At 44.0% G+C, this 22,181-nt stretch overlaps 1 protein-coding gene across 2 annotated transcripts in view; it reads right to left on the bottom strand.

The window, feature by feature from the left end:
* plcd1a (phospholipase C, delta 1a) overlaps nt 1-22,181 on the bottom strand; it is an 85,418-nt gene that overhangs the window by 32,759 nt on the left and 30,478 nt on the right. For both annotated transcript variants that reach the window (XM_060825205.1, XM_060825203.1), the window contains exon 2: nt 13,996-14,160. In XM_060825205.1, the coding sequence (XP_060681188.1) occupies nt 13,996-14,160 (165 nt within the window). The remainder of the gene's footprint in view (nt 1-13,995; nt 14,161-22,181) is intronic.

The raw sequence follows: 22,181 nt of genomic DNA, 5'->3' as shown, positions 1-22,181 counted from the left end.
GGGCCAACATCATCCCTGTGCCTAAGGAGGCTCATGCAGCATGTCTCAATGACTACCACGCAGTCGCCCTAACTTCAAAGCACTTTTTGACCACCGAAAGGCTGGTCATGGCATTAAGCAACTCCAGCCTCCCACTATTCTTGACCCACTCCAATTTGCCTAATGGACTAACAGATCCACGTCAGATACCATATCACCTACCCTTCATTCCTCCGTAGAGCATCTTGACACCAAGAATAGCTATGTAAGAATCCTACTCATTGACTACAGTTCAGCCTTCAACACTATTATCCCCTCAAGACTGATTACTAAACTTAATGATCTCGGACTAAGCCCCACTCTCTGCAACAGGGTCCTCAGTTTCCTGACCCACAGGCCACAATCAGTGAAGATTGGGGACAATATTTCATCCTCACTAACATCAACACTGGAGCCCCCAGAGGTGCGTGCTCAGCCCCCTATTATACTCGCTGTATACCAATGACTGTATCGTCTAACACCAAGATTAATGCCATTTCCAAGTTTGCCGATGACATCACCATAGTCAGTCGAAATTCAGATGGCGATGAAACAGATGGGAGGTGGAAGATCTGGAAAAATGGTGCACTGAGAACAACCTAGCCCTCAATGCCAGCAAAACCAAGGAACTCATTATTGATTTTCGGCCCTCCTACACATTAACAGCACAGAGGTGGAATGAATGGACAGTGTCAAGCTCCTGGGAGTGGTCACCCACAACAAGCTTTCTTGGATTCTTCATGTGGACGCACTGGTTACAAAGGCCCAACAACATCTCTTCTTCCTCAGGCAGCTGAGGAAATTTGGCGTGACGGTGAATACCCTCGCCAACTTTTATAGGTGCGCCATCGAGAGCATTCTGTCTGGATATATCATCACCTGGTATGGCAACTATGGCATTCAAGATCGGAGAGTGGTGAACACAGCCCGGACAATCACCGAGGCCAACCTCCCATCTATAGAATCCATCTACCAGGCCCACTGTCAAGGAAAGGCCGCCAGCATTCTCAAAGATCCATTCCACCCTGGCAATGTTTTTCTACAACCTCTACCACTGGGGAGAAGGTACAGAAGCCTGAACACACACACACCAGGCGGTTTCGCAACAGTTTCTACCCTACTGTTGTTAGAATACTGAATGGACTCAAACTCTTAACATTCACCTGTACCTGTGTTTTTGTTTTTGCCGCAGTTTATCGATTATTTACTATCTGTTCTACTTAACTAGGTGATCTGCCTGTATTGCTCACAAGAACAAGCGTTTCACTGTGCCTCAGTACACGGGACAATAAATTCAATTCAATTCAATTCATGGCCTAGTTAGGAAGAGTCAGCATGGCTTTGCGAAGGGCATTTCATGTCTTACCAATCCAACTGAATTTTGAGGAGCTGAAGGAGGTAATTGATGAGGGTAGAGAAGTGGATGTTAACATTACATTTGGCCCTCTGTGGTGCGCTGACCTGCGAAATTAATTTAATGGGCGGCACAGTGGTTAGCACTGCTACCTCACAGCGCCAGAGACCAAAGTTCAATTCCCGCCTCAGGCGACTGACTGTGTGGAGTTTGCACATTCTCCCAGTGTCTGCGTGGGTTTCCTCCGGGTGTTCCAGTTTCCTCCCACAGTCCAAAAATGTGCAGGTTAGGTGTATTGGCCAGGCTAAATTGCCCGTGAGAGTTGAAAGGGTAAATGTAGGGGAATGGGTCTGGGTGGGTTGCACTTCGGCGGGTCAGTGTGAACTTACCCGAAGGATCTGTTTCCACATTGTAAGTAATCTAATCTAATCTGATGCCCATCTAACCTACACTGTTTCCTTATTATCCAAATGTATGTCCAATGCCCACTTAAATGCCCTTTAGCATCTTCGAAACCTCAATTAAACCTCCGCTATTCTTTTAAACTGGAGTGTTTGAGCAATTTACGCCCAGCCTCCTCATTTCTGAAATCTGCCTCATGAAATCCTCCTTCTAAACTACCTTCAAAACTACAACACGCCAAAACTGTACGCAGCTCAACATACGTGGTCTTATCAATGTCCTAAATAGTTACTTCCATCACCAAATTCGCCACGACATTCTTTTCCTGAAATAAAAATATATTGTGGACCCTTGCCATGACGGAAATTACCCTTGCTGATTTCTCCATCAATCCTACACTACTCCCCTCCTTACACCAGAACCCCAGCCTGACCAGGATACTGGAGGGGGACTCTACCAACAGCAGGATTTGTTGTCAATCCCTCCCATGTTTTCAAGTGAGTGCCAATGCAGAATTCAGCATTTTGTGAAAGCTTCCACAAGAGGGGCCTGGCCAACATTTATCTTTCTGCACACCACAAGGCACGTGGGGCTGTTCTCATTGGAGGAAAGAAGGTTTAGGGGAGATTTGATAGAGGTGTACAAGATGATTAGGGGTTTAGATAGGGTAGACACTGAGAACCTTTTTCTGTTAATGGAGTCAGCTGTTACTAGGGGACACAGCTTTAAATTAAGGGGTGGTAGGTATAGGACAGATGTTAGGGGTAGATTCTTTACTCAGCGGGTTGTGAGAGTTCATGGAATGCCCTGCTAGTAGCAGTGGTGAATTCTCCCTCTTTATGGTCATTTAAGCGGGCATTGGATAAGCATATGGAGGTTATTGGGCTAGTGTAGGTTAGGTAGACTTTGGTCGGCGCAACATCGAGGGCCGAAGGGCCTGTACTGCGCTGTATTTTTCTATGTTCTATGTTCTAACTCAGCTGGTCATCGTTGGGAGTTTGCTTTGTATAAATTGACTACTGTATTTCCTTCAGTGACTACACTGAGGAGGAAGCAAAGATACTGGAGTAATATCACTCGACGAGTCCAGAGACCCCAAACTAACCTCTGGGCACCCACATCCAAATCCCACCAAGGCAGCTGGAAGAACATTTAATACATCTGGCATAAAGCTTTACCACTGTTAGTTGAATAACCTTGCCTGGTTCACCAATGAAGGAAATCTGTTGTCCGACTGGCTCACAACTCAACTGCTTTCTACAATGGCAGAAAATCATCAAGTCAAGGATTAAGCACAAGCAACAAATGCTGATCTTACCAATTACAGCCATATCTCATCAAACAATAAAAAGACATGGCACTGGCTTCTAAGACTTTGATGAAGTTAAGACCGAAAGGCTCTGGGTGCTAAATGATAGAATCTTCAAGCATAGATTGAGGCCATTCAGCCCAATGCTCTGGGCTAGCTCTTCCCCATTAATTGAGCAAATTTATGGAGCCAATAAAATTGCTAAGTGAGCTTACCTGACTGCAAAAGTGAATAAGAGATGATTAATGTGTCAATCACTTCACTCTGCTGGTTGTAGTTTTGACATAGTCCTGTGGTGAGAAATCCCTCCAGTTCAGCCATCCTGTGCCAGGTTGTGGGGAGGGGTAAAACCACTCATATCTCGGGGCCAACAAGAACTCCTGGTGTCCGTTCGATACCCCCTCGAGCCCGTTTGGAGGAGTGTGTGGTTTCATGCAGTGCTGCTGGCAAATGACCAGACTCACTAGTCCCTGAAACACAGTCGGCATGGAAGGGTTGGACCGAAGGGTCTGTTTCCATGCTGTACATCTCTATGACTCTATGACCAGCTGCCTCAAGGCCAGAAGAGTATCCTCTCTCAAGACTTGTCTTCACATATCTGAGCTTCCCCAGCAAGTCAAACATGACTCACCCTTGATCTGTAACACTAACCTCCTGCCCACACTGCTTCAGGCTGGTAGATCTCAGCTAAACAGTGCGACATGAGCACATGCTGAACCGCAATCTGTTTATGGGATCTTGCTGTGAAAGGGGACAATAACCAATTAGTTTTTTTTAAAAAACTGGTCACCACAGACAATCACTACTTCAGAAAGTCCACCCCACTGCTCCCTTTCAGTATGACGTACCGTGTTGGACTGGGGTGGACCAAGTTAAAAGATCACACACCAGGTTATAGTCCATTCAAGCTTTCGGAGCGCTGTTACTTTAAGGAGCAGTGCTCCAAAAGCTCATACTTCCAAATAAACTTGTTGGGCTATAACCTGGTGTTGTGTAATTTTTAACACTTCACAATCAAAACTTTTCCCACTTATTTGGATCCCTGGGAACAGTAAAAGCAACAGAAAAAAGCCATGGCCAAAGGAAAAGATAAAGCTGACTATTTCCTCTTCTCAACACCTGACCCAGTAACCTAAGGTGATGGAAATGAGCCCAGGAAGCCACTAACTGAAAGTTAATTGCTACACACTGTACCTTTGTGACAGTCACCAGGCTTTGGTTCTGATAGAGTGGGGAATATGCCAGACCATGTGGTTGTATACGGTGTTGGAAAACAACTTCACTGCTGATGGCCCACAGTACCTCATACAGTCTTGAGCTACTGGATCGGACAGCTGAAACTGACACCCGGAAGCGGCAAGGACAGACCACTATAAATACCGGAAGAAACATCAAAGAAGCGCTTCGCAGGAGGCTCCAAAGCACTGATGATGTCTCCTAGCCAGGGGACGAAATGTTTGCAACAAGAACTTCCAGCTCGGCGAACAGAACCATGAGCACCCGAGCTACAAATCTTCGCACAAACCTTGAGCATTTAAAATCCACCCATTTAGCATGGTGATAGTGCCACACAACATGAAGGAAAGTACTCTCAATGTGAAGGTGGCACTGTGTGGTGGTTACTCTTACTGATACGGTCAAGGATAGATGCAATTGCAGACATAGAGCGGATGAGGTCAAAATACATTTTTCTCTCATTGGCAGGTGGTGTGGGAACCAGTGATCTCATCTAGCAACTATGTCCTTTCGGACCCAACCAGCTTGATCAGAGGTACTGCTGCTGAGTCATTCCTCGTGGTGAACACAGAAAACCCCCAGAATCTTTTGCCCTCATCACCCTTCGTCCTTCTCCAAGTGTTGTTCAAAATGGAGGAGTACAGATTTGTCAGCTGAGGGAGGACTGTATGTGGTAATCAGCAGGAGGTTACCTTACTTGCGTTTGACCCCGAGACCTGATGGCGCCCAAAGTCAATATCGACTTTCCCCCACCGCGCCCCCCACCCCCCTTCCTCCTGACTGTGCTGCCACCTCTGCTGGGTCTGTCCTGGCTGTTAGGACAGGACGTATCCAGTGATGGGTGATGGTGGTGTCTTGGACGTTATTTGTAAAGTATGTATGATCCCACGAGTATAATGCCAGACTGTTGCTTGACCAGTCAGTGAGACAGCTCTCCCAATTTTGGCCCAAGCCCAAAGAGGTTACCAAGGAGGATGTCACAGGGTCAAGACGGCAGAGCTTGCCATTGAGATTTCTGGTGACCAGGTCATGCCAGCTGGACCATCCTCTCTTTTTGTAGAGGATTTCTAGGAGATGATACAACAATTGACAATGGTTTCCTGCTCTTGAGATATTTCCAGATTTGTGTGGAATTTAAATTCCACTATCTACCATGATGCTGTCCAAACCCAGGTTCCAAGAATAGTGCCTGCATCACTAGTTCAATGACATCACTTCACCATCGACTCCCCCGTCACTAAAGCGCACATTCTCACTCAACTGGTCCCTCTCACTGTTGGTGGACCCATATCTGGTTCACAGAGCCAAGTTTTGCTTCCTATGTTTAGGAAAAGATGGATTATCATTGGAGACTGTTAAAAAAGAGATTCACTAAGTTGATTCCTCAGAGGAAGGGGTTAGCTTATCAAGAATAGCTAAACAGGTCAGGCCTACATTCTGGAGAGTTTAGAATAATTTGGGGGTGATCTCACTGAACATAGAAAAAACTCAGGCGTTGACAGAATAGATGTTGAAAAGAGGTTTCTGTTAATGGAAGAATCTCAAACCAGGGGATGTAATTACAAAATAATGGGACACATTTAAAACTGGGATGCAAAGTAGATTCTTCTCCCAGAGGGTACTGAATGTCTCGAATTCTCTACCCAAGGGTTGGAGAGGCTAGATCACAAAGTATTTAAAGAGGTTGAGGACAAATTTTTGAAATACCAGGGGATTGAGGGTAATGTAAAGCTGGCATGGAAGGAGTTGAGGCCTGAGATAGATCAGCCATCAGCTTGAGAGGACAAATGGCCTACCCTGATTTCATATGAAACTGTTAAGAGGGGATTCACCAGGTCAATGTCTGCAACAGTGAGGTATGAGAAAAGGTTTAGCAAGTTGGGCTAAACCAAAACGATTTTTGTTTTTTGAAAAGTATAAACTTTGAGGGAGCTCGAGGGTTGATGCTGAGAGGATGTATCCCTCAAAAGGGATTTTGATACAGAAGGGATTAGCTTCAAAATAAACATCTCCCATTTAAGAGAGATGGAGGAGCATTGCTTCATCCAGGGGTCAATAGTCTGGAATTCTCTTTCTGGATTTAGGTAGATTTTTGATCTATAATGGAGTAAAGGGTTTATTGAGAGAGATTGGGGTGGCCATTGGGGAAGTTGGCCACTGACAGGAAGGCGGAGTAGAGGATACAGATCAGCCAGTGAATGCAGAGCGGCCTCGAGGAGCAGAATGGCGTTCTCTTATTTTAAAATTATCTTATTCAAGCTTCTGGACACATTCCATCGGTTTTTGGTTGGAAATTATCACAAGTCGTTGCTTTCTAACCCTGCCCTTGGGTGTGTGGATCTGCAACTGGGTGATCAGATACCGAGTCAACCTGACTACTGGTACATTGGGCCAACCCACTAACAAACTAAACACCAGATAAATGAGGGAAATGGAGTGCTTCACCACATCTCAACCAAGCAACAATACTTTGGAGTCTGTAATACTAGAACCTGCTGTACTAGAGGTGTTTTTTTTAAAGCTTCAGCAGCACATGCAGATAGAGTCTGACTCAATTACTTAGCAATACTCTCTCACCGGTACAGTAATTCTTCTTCATGCTTCCCTGTTTTAGAGGAAGCCAAGATGTAGATGAGACTGGCATTTGTTGGTTGCCCACTCCAGACATTTGCGGCACAAGTTGGGGCAGCGTTTATTGCCTATCTTTAAGTGCCTTGGAAAAGGAGTTGCTTTCCTAAACATTATGGTCAGTGTGCTCTCAGTATGTCCAGAGATGTAAAGGAAGGGAATTCTAGGATTTTTAGCCAGTGACAATAAAGGAACAGGTGATATTGTTCCATGTTACAATGGTGGGCGACTTGGAGGAAAGCTTTCTGGTGTCGGTATTCCCACATTTTCTCCATTACTGTTCCAGGTGAGATGGGCTGCGGGCATAGAAGGTGCTGTAAAAGGTAACCTTGGTGAGTTACCACTGAACATCTTGTAAACGCTACACGCTGTCAGCACTGTGTAACTATTACAACACAAAAGAAAGCCTTTAGGCCCATTTTATAACCTGCCTTTCCACCCCAACCCCCATATAGCTGCACACCATTTGTATCCAAATAATTATTCAACGCCCTATTAGATCCTCAGTTGAACCTTCCTCCACCACACTTCCAGGCAGTACATTCCATTCCTTCACTACGAAAACATTTTTTCACATCACACTTGCTTTGTTCGCACATCACTTTAAAATCTATAACCTCTCATTTTTTCTTCTACGAAAGGGATAACTTCTCCCTATCTCCTCTCTCCAGCCTGCTCACGATGTTGAAAACCTCTCAAATCTCCTCTCAGCCTTGTCCTCTGTAAAAAGGAGAAAGTGCCAATGTCTTCAGTTATGATTGAAGCTGCTCATCTCTGGGACTACTTAAAAGTCATTTCTACATGGTCTCCAATACACTCACATCTTTCCTATTAATGTGGCATCCTGAATTGCACACAGTAGAGACTTGCTAAAATTAGGTGTGAGGAAGTGGAAAGCATCACTTTCAGTTGAGCTTTATTGCTAAATGAATTGCAAAGATACAAAAAGGGGAACTAAAAGCCATGATGAGGCATGTTTTTGCTAAGTCAGCTGTGGGATAGAATGTGCAAAGGAAAGGAAGGAGGAAAGTGTTTGCCCCTAATTAGCTGACAATAATCCTGGAACAGCACCATATACCATTCTGACCTAGACAAGACTGAAAGAAATAGGAGCAAGCTATTTGCTCCCTTGACTCGGTTCCAACCATCACCTAGATCACAGCACGTTTTTTACACTTGTTCATGATATGTGGGCAATGGCTGAATCAGCATTGATTACCAAATGCCCACATGGCAGTTAAGAGTCGAATACATTAGAGTCTGAAGTCACACCTAGATCAGTTAAGACAAGTACAGCAGATTCTCATCCCTAAAAAGGTCATTACTGAACCAGGTGAGTTTTTACGAACATCGTTACATAGGCTGGCTTTTTATTAACTTCAAAATTTCACCCACGTGATGGGGTTCAACCCATATTCCCAAAGCATTAGTCTTCAGTTGCATGCTATCACCTCTACCATCAAAGCTGGGCACTTTCCTACCTACACCCACCCCACATGTCTCAACTTCCTTATTAATGAGATGTGGCTATCACTGACTGGTCCAGCATTTATTGCTCGCTGTCCTGGAGAAGGCAACGGTGAACTGACTTTTTGAACCACTGCAGTACTTGGGACATAATGCTCGAGTCAAGCTCGAGTGTTGTGGGAGCTGCATCCACCCAGGCAAGTGGGGAATATTTTAACATACTTCTGAGTTGTCTCTTGTCGATGGTGGACAGGCTTTAGGAAGTCAGGAGGGGAGTTTCTTGTTGCAGGATTCCTAGTCTCTGATCTACTCTTTAGCCACAGGATTTGCATGGTTCGTCCGGTTTAATTTCTGGTCAATCATAACTCCTAGGATATTAATGGTGGCAACTCAATAATGGTAACACCATTAAAAAAGACAAATGATTAGATTCTATGTTCTTAAGATGGGCATTGCCTAGCACTTGCATTACATGAATCTCACTTGCCACCTTCAGCCCATATCTGGATATTATCCAGATTCTTGCTGCCCTTAGACAGCTTCAGACTCTGAGGAATCATTAACAGCACTGCATACCATACAATCAAACATCTCCACTTCTGATGTCACATTGGAAGGAAGGTCATTGATGAAGCAGTTGAAGAGGGTTGGACCTATGAGACAACCTGGAGGAACACCAGAGATGCCATGGGGTTCTGATGATTGCACTCCAACAACCACATTTCCCCTACACCAGATAGGACTCCAACCAGCAGGCAGAGTTCTCCTCCCTCCCCTCTTTCCCCCCAAATTCAATTCCCACTATCTCCAATTTTGTCAGGACTCCTTGGTGCCAAGCTCCCTCAAATGCTGCCTTGATGTCAAAGGAAGTCACACTCAGTTCAGATTGTAACGAGGTCAGGAACAGAGTGACACTGGTGGAACCCGAACAGAGTGTCAATAAGCAGATTGTTCCTTTCCAAGTACAGATTGATCATTGTATCAATATTCCTAACGTCACTTTGTTGATGATCGAGTCTCTCAATAGGATGGCAACTAGGCAGGTTGGATTATTTAGTTTGATGCACACAAGTCATATATGGACAGTTATCTATATTGCCAGGTAGATGCTAGTGTTTTAGACACATTTATAGCACAAAAGGAGGCTGTTCACTGAAGGTAGCAGGATGGGTAAATAAGGTGGTTAAGGCAGCATATGGTTACTTGTATTCAATGCCTTGACTAATAAAGGAAACAGCAAGGAGATTATGCTGAATGCAGTACTGGTTACCACATTATAAAAAAGGATAAAGAGGACGCTGCCTGGTTTGGAGGATCTGAACTATGAGCAAAGATTGAATTCGCTGTTGTTAATTGGAGCAGAGCAGGCTGGAAGGTGACTTGATAGAGGTGTACAAGATTGAGCAGCATAGATGGACTCGACAGGAAGGCACTTCTTCCATTTGTACAGGGGCCAATAACCAGGAGCTACAGAGAAAGAGGCTAAGAAGTCCTTTCTCCCCCGCCCCCCCCCCACCACCTTCCCCAGTCAGAAGGTGGTGGGAGTCTTCAACTCACTGCTTGGAAAAGGTGTTGTCAGGAACTCTTTCCATTTATGCAGTATTTTATATACTCTTGTGTTGCCATAGCCTCCTGGGTTATGGAAAATGGGATTAGTGCAGCCAGATCTTTGATAACTTGTGTGGAAGAGATGGGTCCTCCTTTTTGCTTTCACTGCTTCAGGGAAAATAGCCCCAGTCTCAAGAATTAAAATACTTCATTCTTTGAGGGAAGTTCTCGCTATTTCTCAAGGGCTAACCTTTACGATTTGCAGGTCTTCATTTCCAGCCCAGTGTGGTGCTGCTTGTGGATTTTGGGAAGGAGGTAGGAGTGAGTTGTCAGGGTTGGGAGTCTGTTGGCTTGAAGGTAGTGGATGGGGGAGGGGGGGGGGGGGAAAATGACCCCTGGTCCCACAGCACGTTCCCCTCCAACTGTTAAAAAGTGTAACACCTGTTCCTTTACTTCCTTTCTCTTCAGTATCCAAGGCCCCAAACATACCTCACAATGTGGTCTCGTCTGCGTTGGGGAAACAAAACGGAATGGCTGACTACGTTTGGTCTGGTAAAAAAGACAGACCTTCCAGTTGCCTGTCAAGTCGACACCACTCTGTTCCCTGGCCAGCTGCAGTGCTCCAGAGAAACTCAGTGCAAGCTGGAAGAACAGCACCCCATTTTCCACTTAGGAATTCTGCAGTCTTCTGGACTCACTCACTCATTCAACAATTTTCAGACTTGAACTCTCATATCCTTAACCCCAATGACTACACACCAGGCCTTATCACATGGTCTGCTATAATACACCACCCATTTGTTAACCACTGCCAGTCTCCATTAAGAGCTTTCACCCTCCTCGCCTGATCACTGTGCACTCTTACATCTCCAACTGTCCTTTTCTCTTTTTGGACTCTATCTCCACCTATCATTTACTCCTTATCCCCTCCCCCCCACCGTATCCTCTCCATAAAAACTGATCTTTTCCTCGCTGCCATCCATTCTGAGGAAGGGTCACTGGACCCAAAACATGAACTTTGCTTTCTCTCCACAGCTACTGCCAGACCTGCTGAGCTTTTTCACCAATTTCTGATTTCCAGCATCTGCAGTTCTTTCAGTTTCTTATTTCAAATAATTCAGCATTTTCTCAATAATCATCAACTCTACATGAAAACTGAAAAGATAAAATAAGAAAACTGAGATTTCCCAGACAGTTTTCAAAAAGAAACTGCAGAAGTTAGCATAAAAACTTTTTTTTTGCAAAAAATAACAAATGCACACTTAATAACATGTGCACTAGACAGCTGTTGACAAAGTTTAAAATCTCCTGCTTCTTCTGGTAGCCTCCCTCCTTCTCCCATTTTGTACCCACTCCATCCTCCCACCAACCAGTCAACCGTTCTCCTCTAGTAAATTGTCTGCTGCAACCTCCCCCTTCATTCACAACAGTGACTACAGAAGAGAAGCAGCACCTTATAAAAGTATGTAGGGCAGACGTTTTTCCTGATTTGTCACCCCAGTGATTAACTTTTCAGGGGAAGATTACCCACCACATCCATATATTTTGAAAGCTTCCCAGTATTCTCTCTCTATCCCACTTCTGGAAGCCCCGCCTGCACCCAGCTGGCTTAAAACATGAAACCTAATAAAAGGCGAGAGGAACTGTGGAACACGAGACAATATATAAAATCTATGCAATTCAATGCTAATCCTCTTAAACGATCTGATCAGAGGTTTGAAGGGCGATTTAAGGAGAGTTGTAAATCCCAAGTTTATCAAAGGCTGCTTTGTTATATTAAAAGGAGTGCCTTGTAATTGCCAGTCATAATCAATTGTCTTTTGGTGTTGATTTAATTACTCAGCCTCATCACCATTTGCCGCTCCTGCCGCCCATGTGAGGGCTTATCAGCACATTCCTGAGGCACAGACTCATCATCTCTATCACCCCTCCAGTGTTTTGGGCAAAATGGTGACGCAAAGGTCAATGAGCCATCCAAACCGCAGGGTGCTCACATGATCCTGGCCCCATCACATTCTCAAGTTCCCCACTGGCTCTGCCCTGGATGAAGCACAGAAGCCCATTTTATTGTAGCCAGGCTAGAGCGGGGTAGATATGGAGAGGCCTTGTGTGTGTACAGTTCCTGTGCAGGAAGCTCTGATGGGAGAGAGATGGCCACCATTTCAATAATGTGTACCTATACAAAAGGTAACAAAATATCCTAGAACATCCCACGTGACCATTATGAAATAAAGTGATACGTTAAAAATATCCACTGATGGCAGAGTTTTGATGTTTCCAGTTCCCTCCCCTCTAGCTTTAAACAGCTTTGTGAAGGAATATAGACAAATTTTCATAACCTTCTCTGGGAACAGAAGACAAAAAAAAATGTTTCACTCCTGAACATCTGAGTTTTAATTTTAAAAGGTATACAGGTCATTCTGTTATAGCATATGTTTTGTTAACACAAATGCGTCATAACATGATTGACAAATTGGGAATACTGTCTCTAAAGTATGAAACTTTTAAAGCTTGTAGTGGTTATGACACGATTCCAGCTCCATTAGATTAAATGGTGCTGCTATTTCACAAATTTTCTTATAATACGGGATTGCACGAGAACTTTGAGTTCTTTGAGAAGGTGACCAAGGAAGTGGACGAGGGTAAAGCAGATGTTGTGTATATGGATTTTAGTAAGGCGTTCGATAAGGTTCCCCATGGTAGGCTAGTGCTAAAACTACGGATGTATGGCATTGAGGATACATTAGAGGTTTGGATTAGGAATTGGCTGGCTGGAAGGAAGGAGACAGAGGGTAGTAGTTGATGGACTATGTTCATCTTGGAGTGCAGTTACTAGCGGTGTACCACAAGGATCTGTTTTGGGACCATTGCTTTTTGTTATCTTTATAAATGATCTAGAGGAAGGGCTTGAAAGCTGGGTAAGCAAGTTTGCGGATGACACAAAAGTCGGTGGAGTTGTGGATAGTGAGGAAGGAAGCGGTAGGTTACAGCGGGATATAGATAAGTTGCAGAGCTGGGCAGAAAGGTGGCAAATGGAATTCAATGTAGCTAAGTGTGAAGTCATTCACTTTGGTAGGAGTAACAAGAGGATGGGTTACTGGGCTAATGGTAGGCTACTTGGTAGTGTGGATGAGCAGAGGGATCTTGGTGTCCATGTACACAGATCTCTGAAAGTTGCCACCCAGGTAAATAGTGCTGTGAGGAAGGCATATGGTGCACTGGGCTTTATTGGTAGAGGAATTGAGTTCCGGAGTCCTGAGGTCATGTTGCAACTGTATAAGACTCTGGTGCGGCCTCATCTGGAGTATTGTGTGCAGTTTTGGTCGCCATACTATAGGAAGGATGTGGAGGCATTGGAACGAGTGCAGAGGAGGTTTACCAGGATGTTGCCTGGAATGGTAGGAAAATCTTATGAGGAAAGGCTGAGGCACTTGGGGCTGTTCTCATTGGAGAAGAGAAGGTTTAGGGGAGATTTGATAGAGGTGTATAAGATGATTAGGGGTTTAGATAGGGTCGACACTGAGAACCTTTTACCGCTAATGGAGTCAGGTGTTACTAGGGGACACAGCTTTAAATTAAGGGGTGGTAGGTATAGGACAGATGTTAGGGGTAGATTCTTTACACAGCGGGTTGAGAGTTCATGGAATGCCCTGCCAGTAGCAGTGGTGAACTCTCCTTCTTTATGGTCATTTAAGCGGGCATTGGATAGGCATTTGGAAGTTATTGGGCTAGTGTAGGTTAGGTAGGATTCGGTCAGCGCAACATCGAGGGCCGAAGGGCCTGTACTGCGCTGTATCTTTCTACGTTTCTATGTTTCTATGAGAACAGAATTACCAGGTTACAGCAGAACGGATTCAGATTGTTCTAGATTTCCATGCCTTTATGAAAGTTACACATTAATTTTTTCAAAAAGTGACTTCCCCCTAACTGATCTGTAGTCAAATAGCTATCAACTCTGCATCTTTATAAAATCAAATAGAAAAGAAATTAAAAGTAAGAAGGTTTGATGTTAAAGTTTCAAGGTTAGACTCACAGATTTGGGTCCTGGCTGACTTCAGGAGTTTTTGCGAGTCGTACCACACTGTTCGACAGTCCTCCAGCAGCTTGTAAAAACGGGGCTTCATCCAGGTGCTGGATTTGATCTTCTGTAGGTTGCTGCCTTTCAGCATGGCATTCAGGTCATCGTCGTTGATAAAGCCTTGTGATGTAAAAGAAAAATCAACGTCAAAAAAAGGCAATGAGGGAAGTTTGGGGGGGGGGGGGGGGGGGGGGTGTTGCTTTAAGGCAGAAGACAGATGAGGGCAGTACAATAGCAGGGTATTAGGGCTTTCAGCCCCTCAAGCCTAATTGCCTTTCAGTAATATCATAGTTGATCTGATTCCTGCTTTAATCTCCACTTTCCTGTCTGACCACCTGCAATAGCTGTTCATTCTCTTGCCAAAAACTTAGCTCCTCCTTAAAAGATCAGATGACACACCACTGATCATGAAGGAATGTCAATATTTCCAGTCAGATGGTGCGTGTGCTAGAGGGGATTATGCAAGCAGTGGTGTTCCCATGTATCTGCGCTTGTCTTTCTAGATAAAAGTCACTGGTTTGGGACTCTAGGAAGTGCCCTAAAAAGGACTCTTGGTGTGTTGCTTTAGTTTATCTTGCAGACAGTGCACGTTACAGCCCCAGACTACCATTGGAAGAGAAAAGCATGAATTTGTCATCATATGGTTGGAATGCCAAACAAGTAATCTGTCACTTCCTTATGAAGGGTTTTTGCCAGAAAGGTCGATTTTCCTGCTCCTCGGATGCTGCCTGACCTGCTGTGCTTTTCCAGCACCACTCTCATCTTGGCTCTAATCTCCAGCATCTGCAGTACCCACATCCGCCAACCAATTAGGCTGCTTTACTCAGGATGGTATTTGAACTTAGGAGTGTTGCTGGAGTTACAGCCACCAGTCAAGTGGAAATCAAGCAGGACAGAAAAACATATTGAGAGTGAAGCATAACAGATAAAGTACTGCAGCAGAGACAAAATGATTTGAGAATCAATTCATTGCTGGGGGACTTTTACACAAAGGGTAGTCATAATCTAAAACCTTAGTATTTAAAATTTTTGCCTGATTGGGATATTCTGGAAAATGGAAGATGACTTACAGAAGGAGAGAAGACTATGACTAAGTGAAGATTTCTTGTTCCTATTTGATCTCTAGTTGAATAGACACAGCAAATCTTGCGCTGTACAGTTAAACCTAAATTTACAGCATCAAAACCAAGACCAAAAAAAAAGTCAAAAAGTGCAGTTTATTTTAGGAGTATTTCAGAAGTGAGCCCACCACAACCTTCGTGACTGGACAATTAGAAATGGGCAATTAATGTTGCCTAGTCTGAGAGCAAATTTTAAAAAAGTGTAGCATAAGAAAATATGTGTCCCTTGTCGGTAAGTTTATTAAAATCACGAGTGCCTTACACTCCAAACACACTGCATATTTTATAGTAGCACAGTCAAACTTAACTTGCGATCATTTTATACTCTTCATCTCAAACAAGTAAAATCAATGGAACACACTACTTCAGCAAAAGCAAGTGCAAACATTCACTGGGACACTAACAAGAGTAACTTGCACTTAGTAGCTTAACACTTAAGCATCGGAGTCAGTCGCTAGGAATCTGTTCAGCAAGAGATTGACATTCAGTCATGTAAGCGAAAATGATTAGTGACAGAGCAGCAGAAAGAGGTGAAATTGAAAAATATCAGGAGGACCTAGAATAAACTACGAACAGCTTAGCTCTATAGTTCAGAATGTGAAGATTCTCATCTTGCACCCGTCAGGACAAATATGCTACATTCCAAAGAATCACAACAAGTTGTACAAGTGGAAAAGAGGCAGTGATTGGATGGAAAGTCAACTGATTACTGGAGCCATGGAGACAGTAACAGGAATCTAGCAGCTGCTCAAAGTCCCAGCTATCTAAAAACAAAAAATGCAAGAATTGAACATGCTCCTTTTTCATGCAGGGGACAGGTCCCTGCGTAAGAGCATAGCCCATTTAAGTGTAAACAGGCCACAGATTGGCTGATCAAATCAAACAAGATGTTCCTTCTTTTTCTTGTAACTCGACAGATTACAGACCAGTCCATGCTTGCAAAACCCAAAGCATCTGTCAGACATTATTCAGTGATAAGTTTGTTCAGTACATGCTGCCTACTGTGCGCTAATGGATACACTAACAACAGATTTGAGATCAGCCATGTTCAAACTGGTTCATTTACACTTGCACTGGAAATAACAATATGTTCAATTCTTGCACTTTGAACATTCTGGAAGCTTGGGCAGCCTCTAGTTTCATATGGCAACAACTTGGCTCTTCAGAGCTGTGCAAATTTGCCAAGTCATATAAAAGGTTGTGATAGTTTGAAATTTGGCACTCCTGCATTTCCCCTGAAGTACACAAGATGGAAAAAGAGTTGAGTGTGTGGTGCTAGAAAAGCACAGCAGGTCAGGCAGTATCTAAGGAGCAGGAGATTCGACATTTCTCATCAGGAATTCCTGATTAAGGGCTTTTGCCAGAAACGTCGATTCTCCTGCTCCTCTGATGCTGCTTGACCTGCTGTGATTTTCCAGCACCACACTCTCAACTCTGATCTTCAGCATCTGCAGTCCTCACTTTCGCTTACAAAGATGAAAAGATTCAGCAACATGTTTGTCGTGTTGACTATTGCTGGAGATTTAGCATATGCTGGCAATGGATAAACTCCTTGCCATCCAAACACTTGTTTGAATTTGTCCATCTTCACGTCAGTAAGAAAGTGTCTGTGGTTGCACATCTAATTCTGCATGAAATATCCCGATAGGTGTGCTCACACTTATAACAATGTATTAAAAATACAATCTTCACATAACTGAGCTTGCATTTATGCTCTCTTACAAACACAGATCTATTTACATAATCAGGATTAACATGGCTTCTGTTTACCTTGATCTTTCCTGTTGCTCTCTGACATAGAATTCCAATCTTCGTTCTCCTTTACCAGATCAATTGGTTTTGTTTTCCAATTTCTCAATTTTGGACTTCCAGCACTGGTCTTCATTTTCCCTGCCCTGGTCATCTGTCTCCTACCCCTTGGCTCTCTTCTTCGACTCTTCACATCTAGTCTCCTGTCATTTGATTTCTCATGGCTCCTCCTCACAGCCCCACTCCTAATACCAGGTTCCTTTCTTCCATTCTTCAAAACCCAACTTCCATCTTTCACATTCTGCTCTCTGTCTTGTGCATCTTGCCTCCCACCTCTCAGAACATCTCCAAAATCTTGTTCATCTCCAAAATCTTGACTCCCAATCCCTGACCCCACACACTCAATACCAGGATCCACACTCTCAACTCTGGGATCCAGACAGTCAACTCCTGTCCCTAGACTCCCAGTTCCTGGCTCCCTACCCACTAGCTCCAGCTCCCTACACACAGTCTCTGGGGCTGGAGACCCAAGATTTGAGCCTGTACCTGGAGTCACTAGGCCATGAGCACAAAGCTCTGAGCTCCTACCTACAGAGTCTGGGCCCTCACTCCCACGGTCAGCGTCCTTACCCAGAACCTCTGGAACCCTAACCCCAAGATCTGTACATCTATCTAGAGTATTTTGGTCCCCAGCCCCAAACTTTGGGCTCCTAACTACTGTATCTAGGTTCTCATCCACTGAATCCAGGTTCCCAGCTTCAGACCCTAAGCCCTTATCTAATACCACCAGATCTCCAGCCCCAGGCTTTGGGCTCCTGTTTACTGACTCTGAATCCCCAGCCTCAGACTCCAGACTTTCAACTTTTGGCCCCAGACTTTCAACTCCTGACACTGGGCTCCCAAGTCCATGATCTAAACTCCCATCTCCAAGCTCTAGGTTCACAGGCCTCCAAACATTCTCACCAACATTGGTCTGCCTTATGTCATCTTTGGACGATGATCCATCAACCTCAGCCTCTGCTCCCCCCTTGATGGAAGAGGAGGTCCCGCTTTCTGACTCCGCACTCTCGCTGTCGGACTCTGTTCTGGAGTGGACCCACCAGCCAAGGAGGATAGAGAGTCCACTCACTGCCAGGCTGAGGAGCAGCAGCATGAAGATGACGAAGTCCATTGGTCAGATACTTGGCTGCCCATCTGTCCCTAGGGAGAACGGTCACAACGCAAAACTGGTACTCCAGGAAAATAGATAAAAATATCACTCACAGATGGCAGGGGAGGGGGACAGGAAGCTGGGGTTTGCGCTTCAATCAAGGAACAGTCCAATCCAAAAGCTATTCTTTCAAATATTTGAAAAACACAAAAGTAGAATGCATTTGTCATTTTAGTTTCATCATTGATCAAAGAGGCTTTTTTTGCAAGCATCTCTTTCTCGACAGACACGACAAAGCTGAGGCAACACAGAATCCTAATCTAAACTTGCAGTCCAAAACAAACAAGTAGTGAGGAAACTCTACGAGTGTTGGGGGCTGTTTGGGATTGAAACAGCTACAGTTGCCAAGTGAATCATCAACGGAGGCAGAGCCACAGGCATATGGTGAACAAATGTTGAAAGGTCTACATAAAAATTGAGAGATAGCATTAGACTAGATCGATTCTCAGTGTGAGTAGATTGCTCCATGAGGCGAGATAGAGTAGGACAGGGCTCTACTCTCTGGAGTTGAGGAACGCACATAGCAATGTATTAAAAAGATTGAGAGCTGGGCAGGGCAGATGCTATAGAGGCTGTTTTCCTCAGCTGGAGAATTGGGTGAGGTGGCGAGCAGTTACACCTACAAAATAACGGGTTGGTTAGATTAGATTTCTTACAGTGTTGAAACAGGCCCTTCTGTCCAACAAGTCCACACTGACCTGCCGAAACGCAACCCACCCAGACCCATTCCCCTACATTTACCCCTTCACCTAACATTATGGGCAATTTAGCATGGCCAATTCCCCTAACCTGCACATTTTGTTTTGGATTGCGGAAGGAAACCGGAGCACCAAGAGGAAACCCATGCGGACACGGGGAGAATATCTGTGCAAACTCCACACAGTCGCCTGAGGCAGGAATTGAACCCGGGTCTCTGGCACTGTGAGGCAGCAGTGCTAACCACTGTGCCACCCATTGTTTGGTGAGAGAAGTTTCTTCTTTGGAATTCTCTACCCCAATGCAACGTGAATGCTTGGTATTCAAAATTGAAATCAATGGGGTTTGGTCACTCTGGGAATTAAGGAAAGGGTGAATATTAATTAGGAACAGAAGTAAACCACCTAGCTACTAGAGCCTACTGCCCTACTCAATAGGATAATGGCTATTCTGGTTCCTCCATACTGCCACTGACCCCTGCTAACCTGTTATTATTGAGTAGGGTCTGGCAAGGATGCCGGAGGCTGAATGGAATTGGAAACAGATGGTCGTATGTTAAAGGGTAATTTGGTGAAAACTTGACTGAGTGTATGAGGAACAAATAAATGGAGTTGCAGTTGGTGCTGTGACAGACTAACCTGAAAAGTACACACAGACTCTTAATTAATATTTTACCCCCTTGCTTATTCTACTTCTATCTTAAAAACAAAGTCTGCTCCCACTGCCTCTTGAGGAAGAGTTCCAAAGATGCAGGACTCAAAATTCTCATCTTGATCTTAAAGGGGTGGACCTTATTTTTACAGCGGTGATCACTAGTTCTATATTCTCTGACAAAAGGAGACATCCTCTCCACGATTTTCACGGCCTCTCTAGACCTGTATTTCAATTAAGTCGCCTCTCACTCATTTAAATGCTAGTGGATAGAAGCCTAGTCTGTCCTACCTTTCCTTCTCAGGCAACCCACTTAATCCAGTTAGGTTGAATAAACTTTCTAATGTATTTACATTCTTCCTTAAATATGTTGATAATCTATATGGTACACTGCTCCAGATGTAGTCTCACCAATACTCTAGATAGTGGAAGTATAACCTCCCCATTTTACTTTCAAATCCCCTCCAATAACCAAAAACATTCTATCAACTTGTCCTGATTTCTTGCTGCATTTGCATGTTAGCGTTTTCCAGTACCTCACTGCTTTAGGTACAATGCTTTCTTTTTCCAATATCTCATTTTCACACATTATACTCCAGATGCCACATAACCTAGCCCTTCATTGGGTCCTTTTGCCAAGTTCACAACTTCCTCTTCTACTTATCTTTGTGTCATCAGCAAACTTGGCAACCATTCCCCTCTCGTTTCATCTAAGTCATTTATATAAATTGTAAAAAGTTGAGGCTCCAGCAATGATCAGTGTATCACACCAAAACATGCCAACTAGAAAACTATGACTCACTTATACCTCTGTCTCATGTTAACAACTCAAGTTCCTGTCTGTCTACAGCAACGCGTCACGCCCTAAACCATGAGATTTCACTTTCTGCAATGACATTTGATGTGACACTTTATGAAATGCCTTCTAGAAATCCAAGCATATCTAAATCAAAATATATGGGAAAATATGATTTTCACTTTCACAAAACCATGTCAGTATAGCCTTATTACCTTGAATGTCTCTGAAGTGCTCTTTTAATAGTTTCCATGTTTTTAGAAAGGTAATAGGTTTTTAATAATAGCTTCTCATATTTTCCCTGTGACAGGTATTAAGCCAACAGGCCTGCAGTTTCTGTCTCCTGCTTTTTTTGAAGGAGGAGTTATTCACTATGTTCCAATCAAATGGAATCTTCCAACTCTTCTATGTTTATTCAGTTTCTCTTTTCACAGAGGCTGCCAAACCTGCAAAGTTTCTCCAGCATTTTATATTTGTTTCAGATTTCCAGCAGTATTCCACTTTTGAGGGGGTGTCTGGAATCACTTGTAGGCCAAACCAGATGACAGCGGCAAATTTCATTCTTAATGTAACATTAACAGTCATCAGATGGATTTGTACGACAAATCGATGACAATTTCGTGGGTAGCTTTCAATTCCAGATTTTATTATTTTAAAAATTCCACCAGCTACTGTGCTGGGTGTGGGAATCAGCGACAGGCCCTGGGGGGTTTCAGAGCAGTACCAAGGAGGTGAATAGCTCAGTTGGCTTGATGACTGGTTTGCGAAGCAATCTGATGCCAACAGCGCAGATTCAAATCCTCGGATAGCTGAGGTTACCATAAATCCTGCCTTCTCAACTTCACCCAAGGCATGGTGGCCTTCAGGTTAAACTCACCGCAATTGTCTTTCTCTAATAAGAGGGCAGACCAGTTGTCCTCTGAAACTATGGTGATGTTTAACCTTAATTGCAGTGTTGAGTGATGAGACAGAGAATTTGGTTCTCCTGGCTCATTGAGAGCAGACCACACCTAGGAAGTTCCGCATTAATGAAGTGAGTTCATCACAACTACCAAGTGCGATCCTAGAATGGAAGAGACACTTGCGTGTACCCATGGACATTGGGTAAATGCTCTCATAAAAAGTAGGCAAATTCAAGGTCAATGGATAGTACAGAACTAGAGCGTTCCTGGCTTTGTGATATTAAATTGGCATTGGAAGTGCAGAATTAATGAAATGCCTGCCTTGTGATAAAGTTATCAAACTGCTTTCTTAAAAAGATAATAAATCTCTCAAATGGTGACGCCCAAAGAGCCAGATTATTGCCCATTGCCATGGGAATGGTGACTGGTTACAAAGTCCAGCGATATTGTAGAATGCCATTGTTTGACCAGGGTGTCAAGCCTGATTTCTAACGAAGATCAGGTGATTCAGAGAGGCAAGGATTGAGCCTGACTAGCAACTTAGCAGGTGATAGAGCTGAAAAGAGAACAGACAAGGCTGAGGTGAGGAGAACTTGCTTCCCTCTGGGGGAACTGAGTGCCTTTAAAATTCTCTCAGAGGAATGCAGATGCTCAATCACTGAATTTGCAACAGATACAGAATATGTTTTACATCCCAGCGAATCAAGGGATATAGGGAGCAGATGAGAAAGTGGAACTGAAGTAAAAGATCAGCCGTAAATGCCACAGCATACCCAACAGGCAGTGGGGCAAACTTTTGCCATTTCTTAGGAGGCTTTGAGAGTTGGCAGAGAGGATTTAGTAGAATGATTCCAGGGGTGAGGGAATTTATTTGGCATGTTTGTTTGGAAAAATCTGGGGCACTCTCCTTGGGACGAAAAGTTTGAAGGTAGATTTGATCCTTTAGCAGCCTGGGGTCTGGCAGAGCGCTGTTCTGCTTGTAATTTTGGGCAATGGCATGCATCATGGGTGGAAAC

Source organism: Hemiscyllium ocellatum, chromosome 5 (genome assembly GCF_020745735.1).
Source record: "Hemiscyllium ocellatum isolate sHemOce1 chromosome 5, sHemOce1.pat.X.cur, whole genome shotgun sequence".
In the NCBI taxonomy this organism is placed as follows: Eukaryota; Metazoa; Chordata; class Chondrichthyes; order Orectolobiformes; family Hemiscylliidae; genus Hemiscyllium; species Hemiscyllium ocellatum.
Note: the sequence above shows the minus strand (reverse complement) of the source record. Positions and strands in the feature narration are given on the sequence as shown.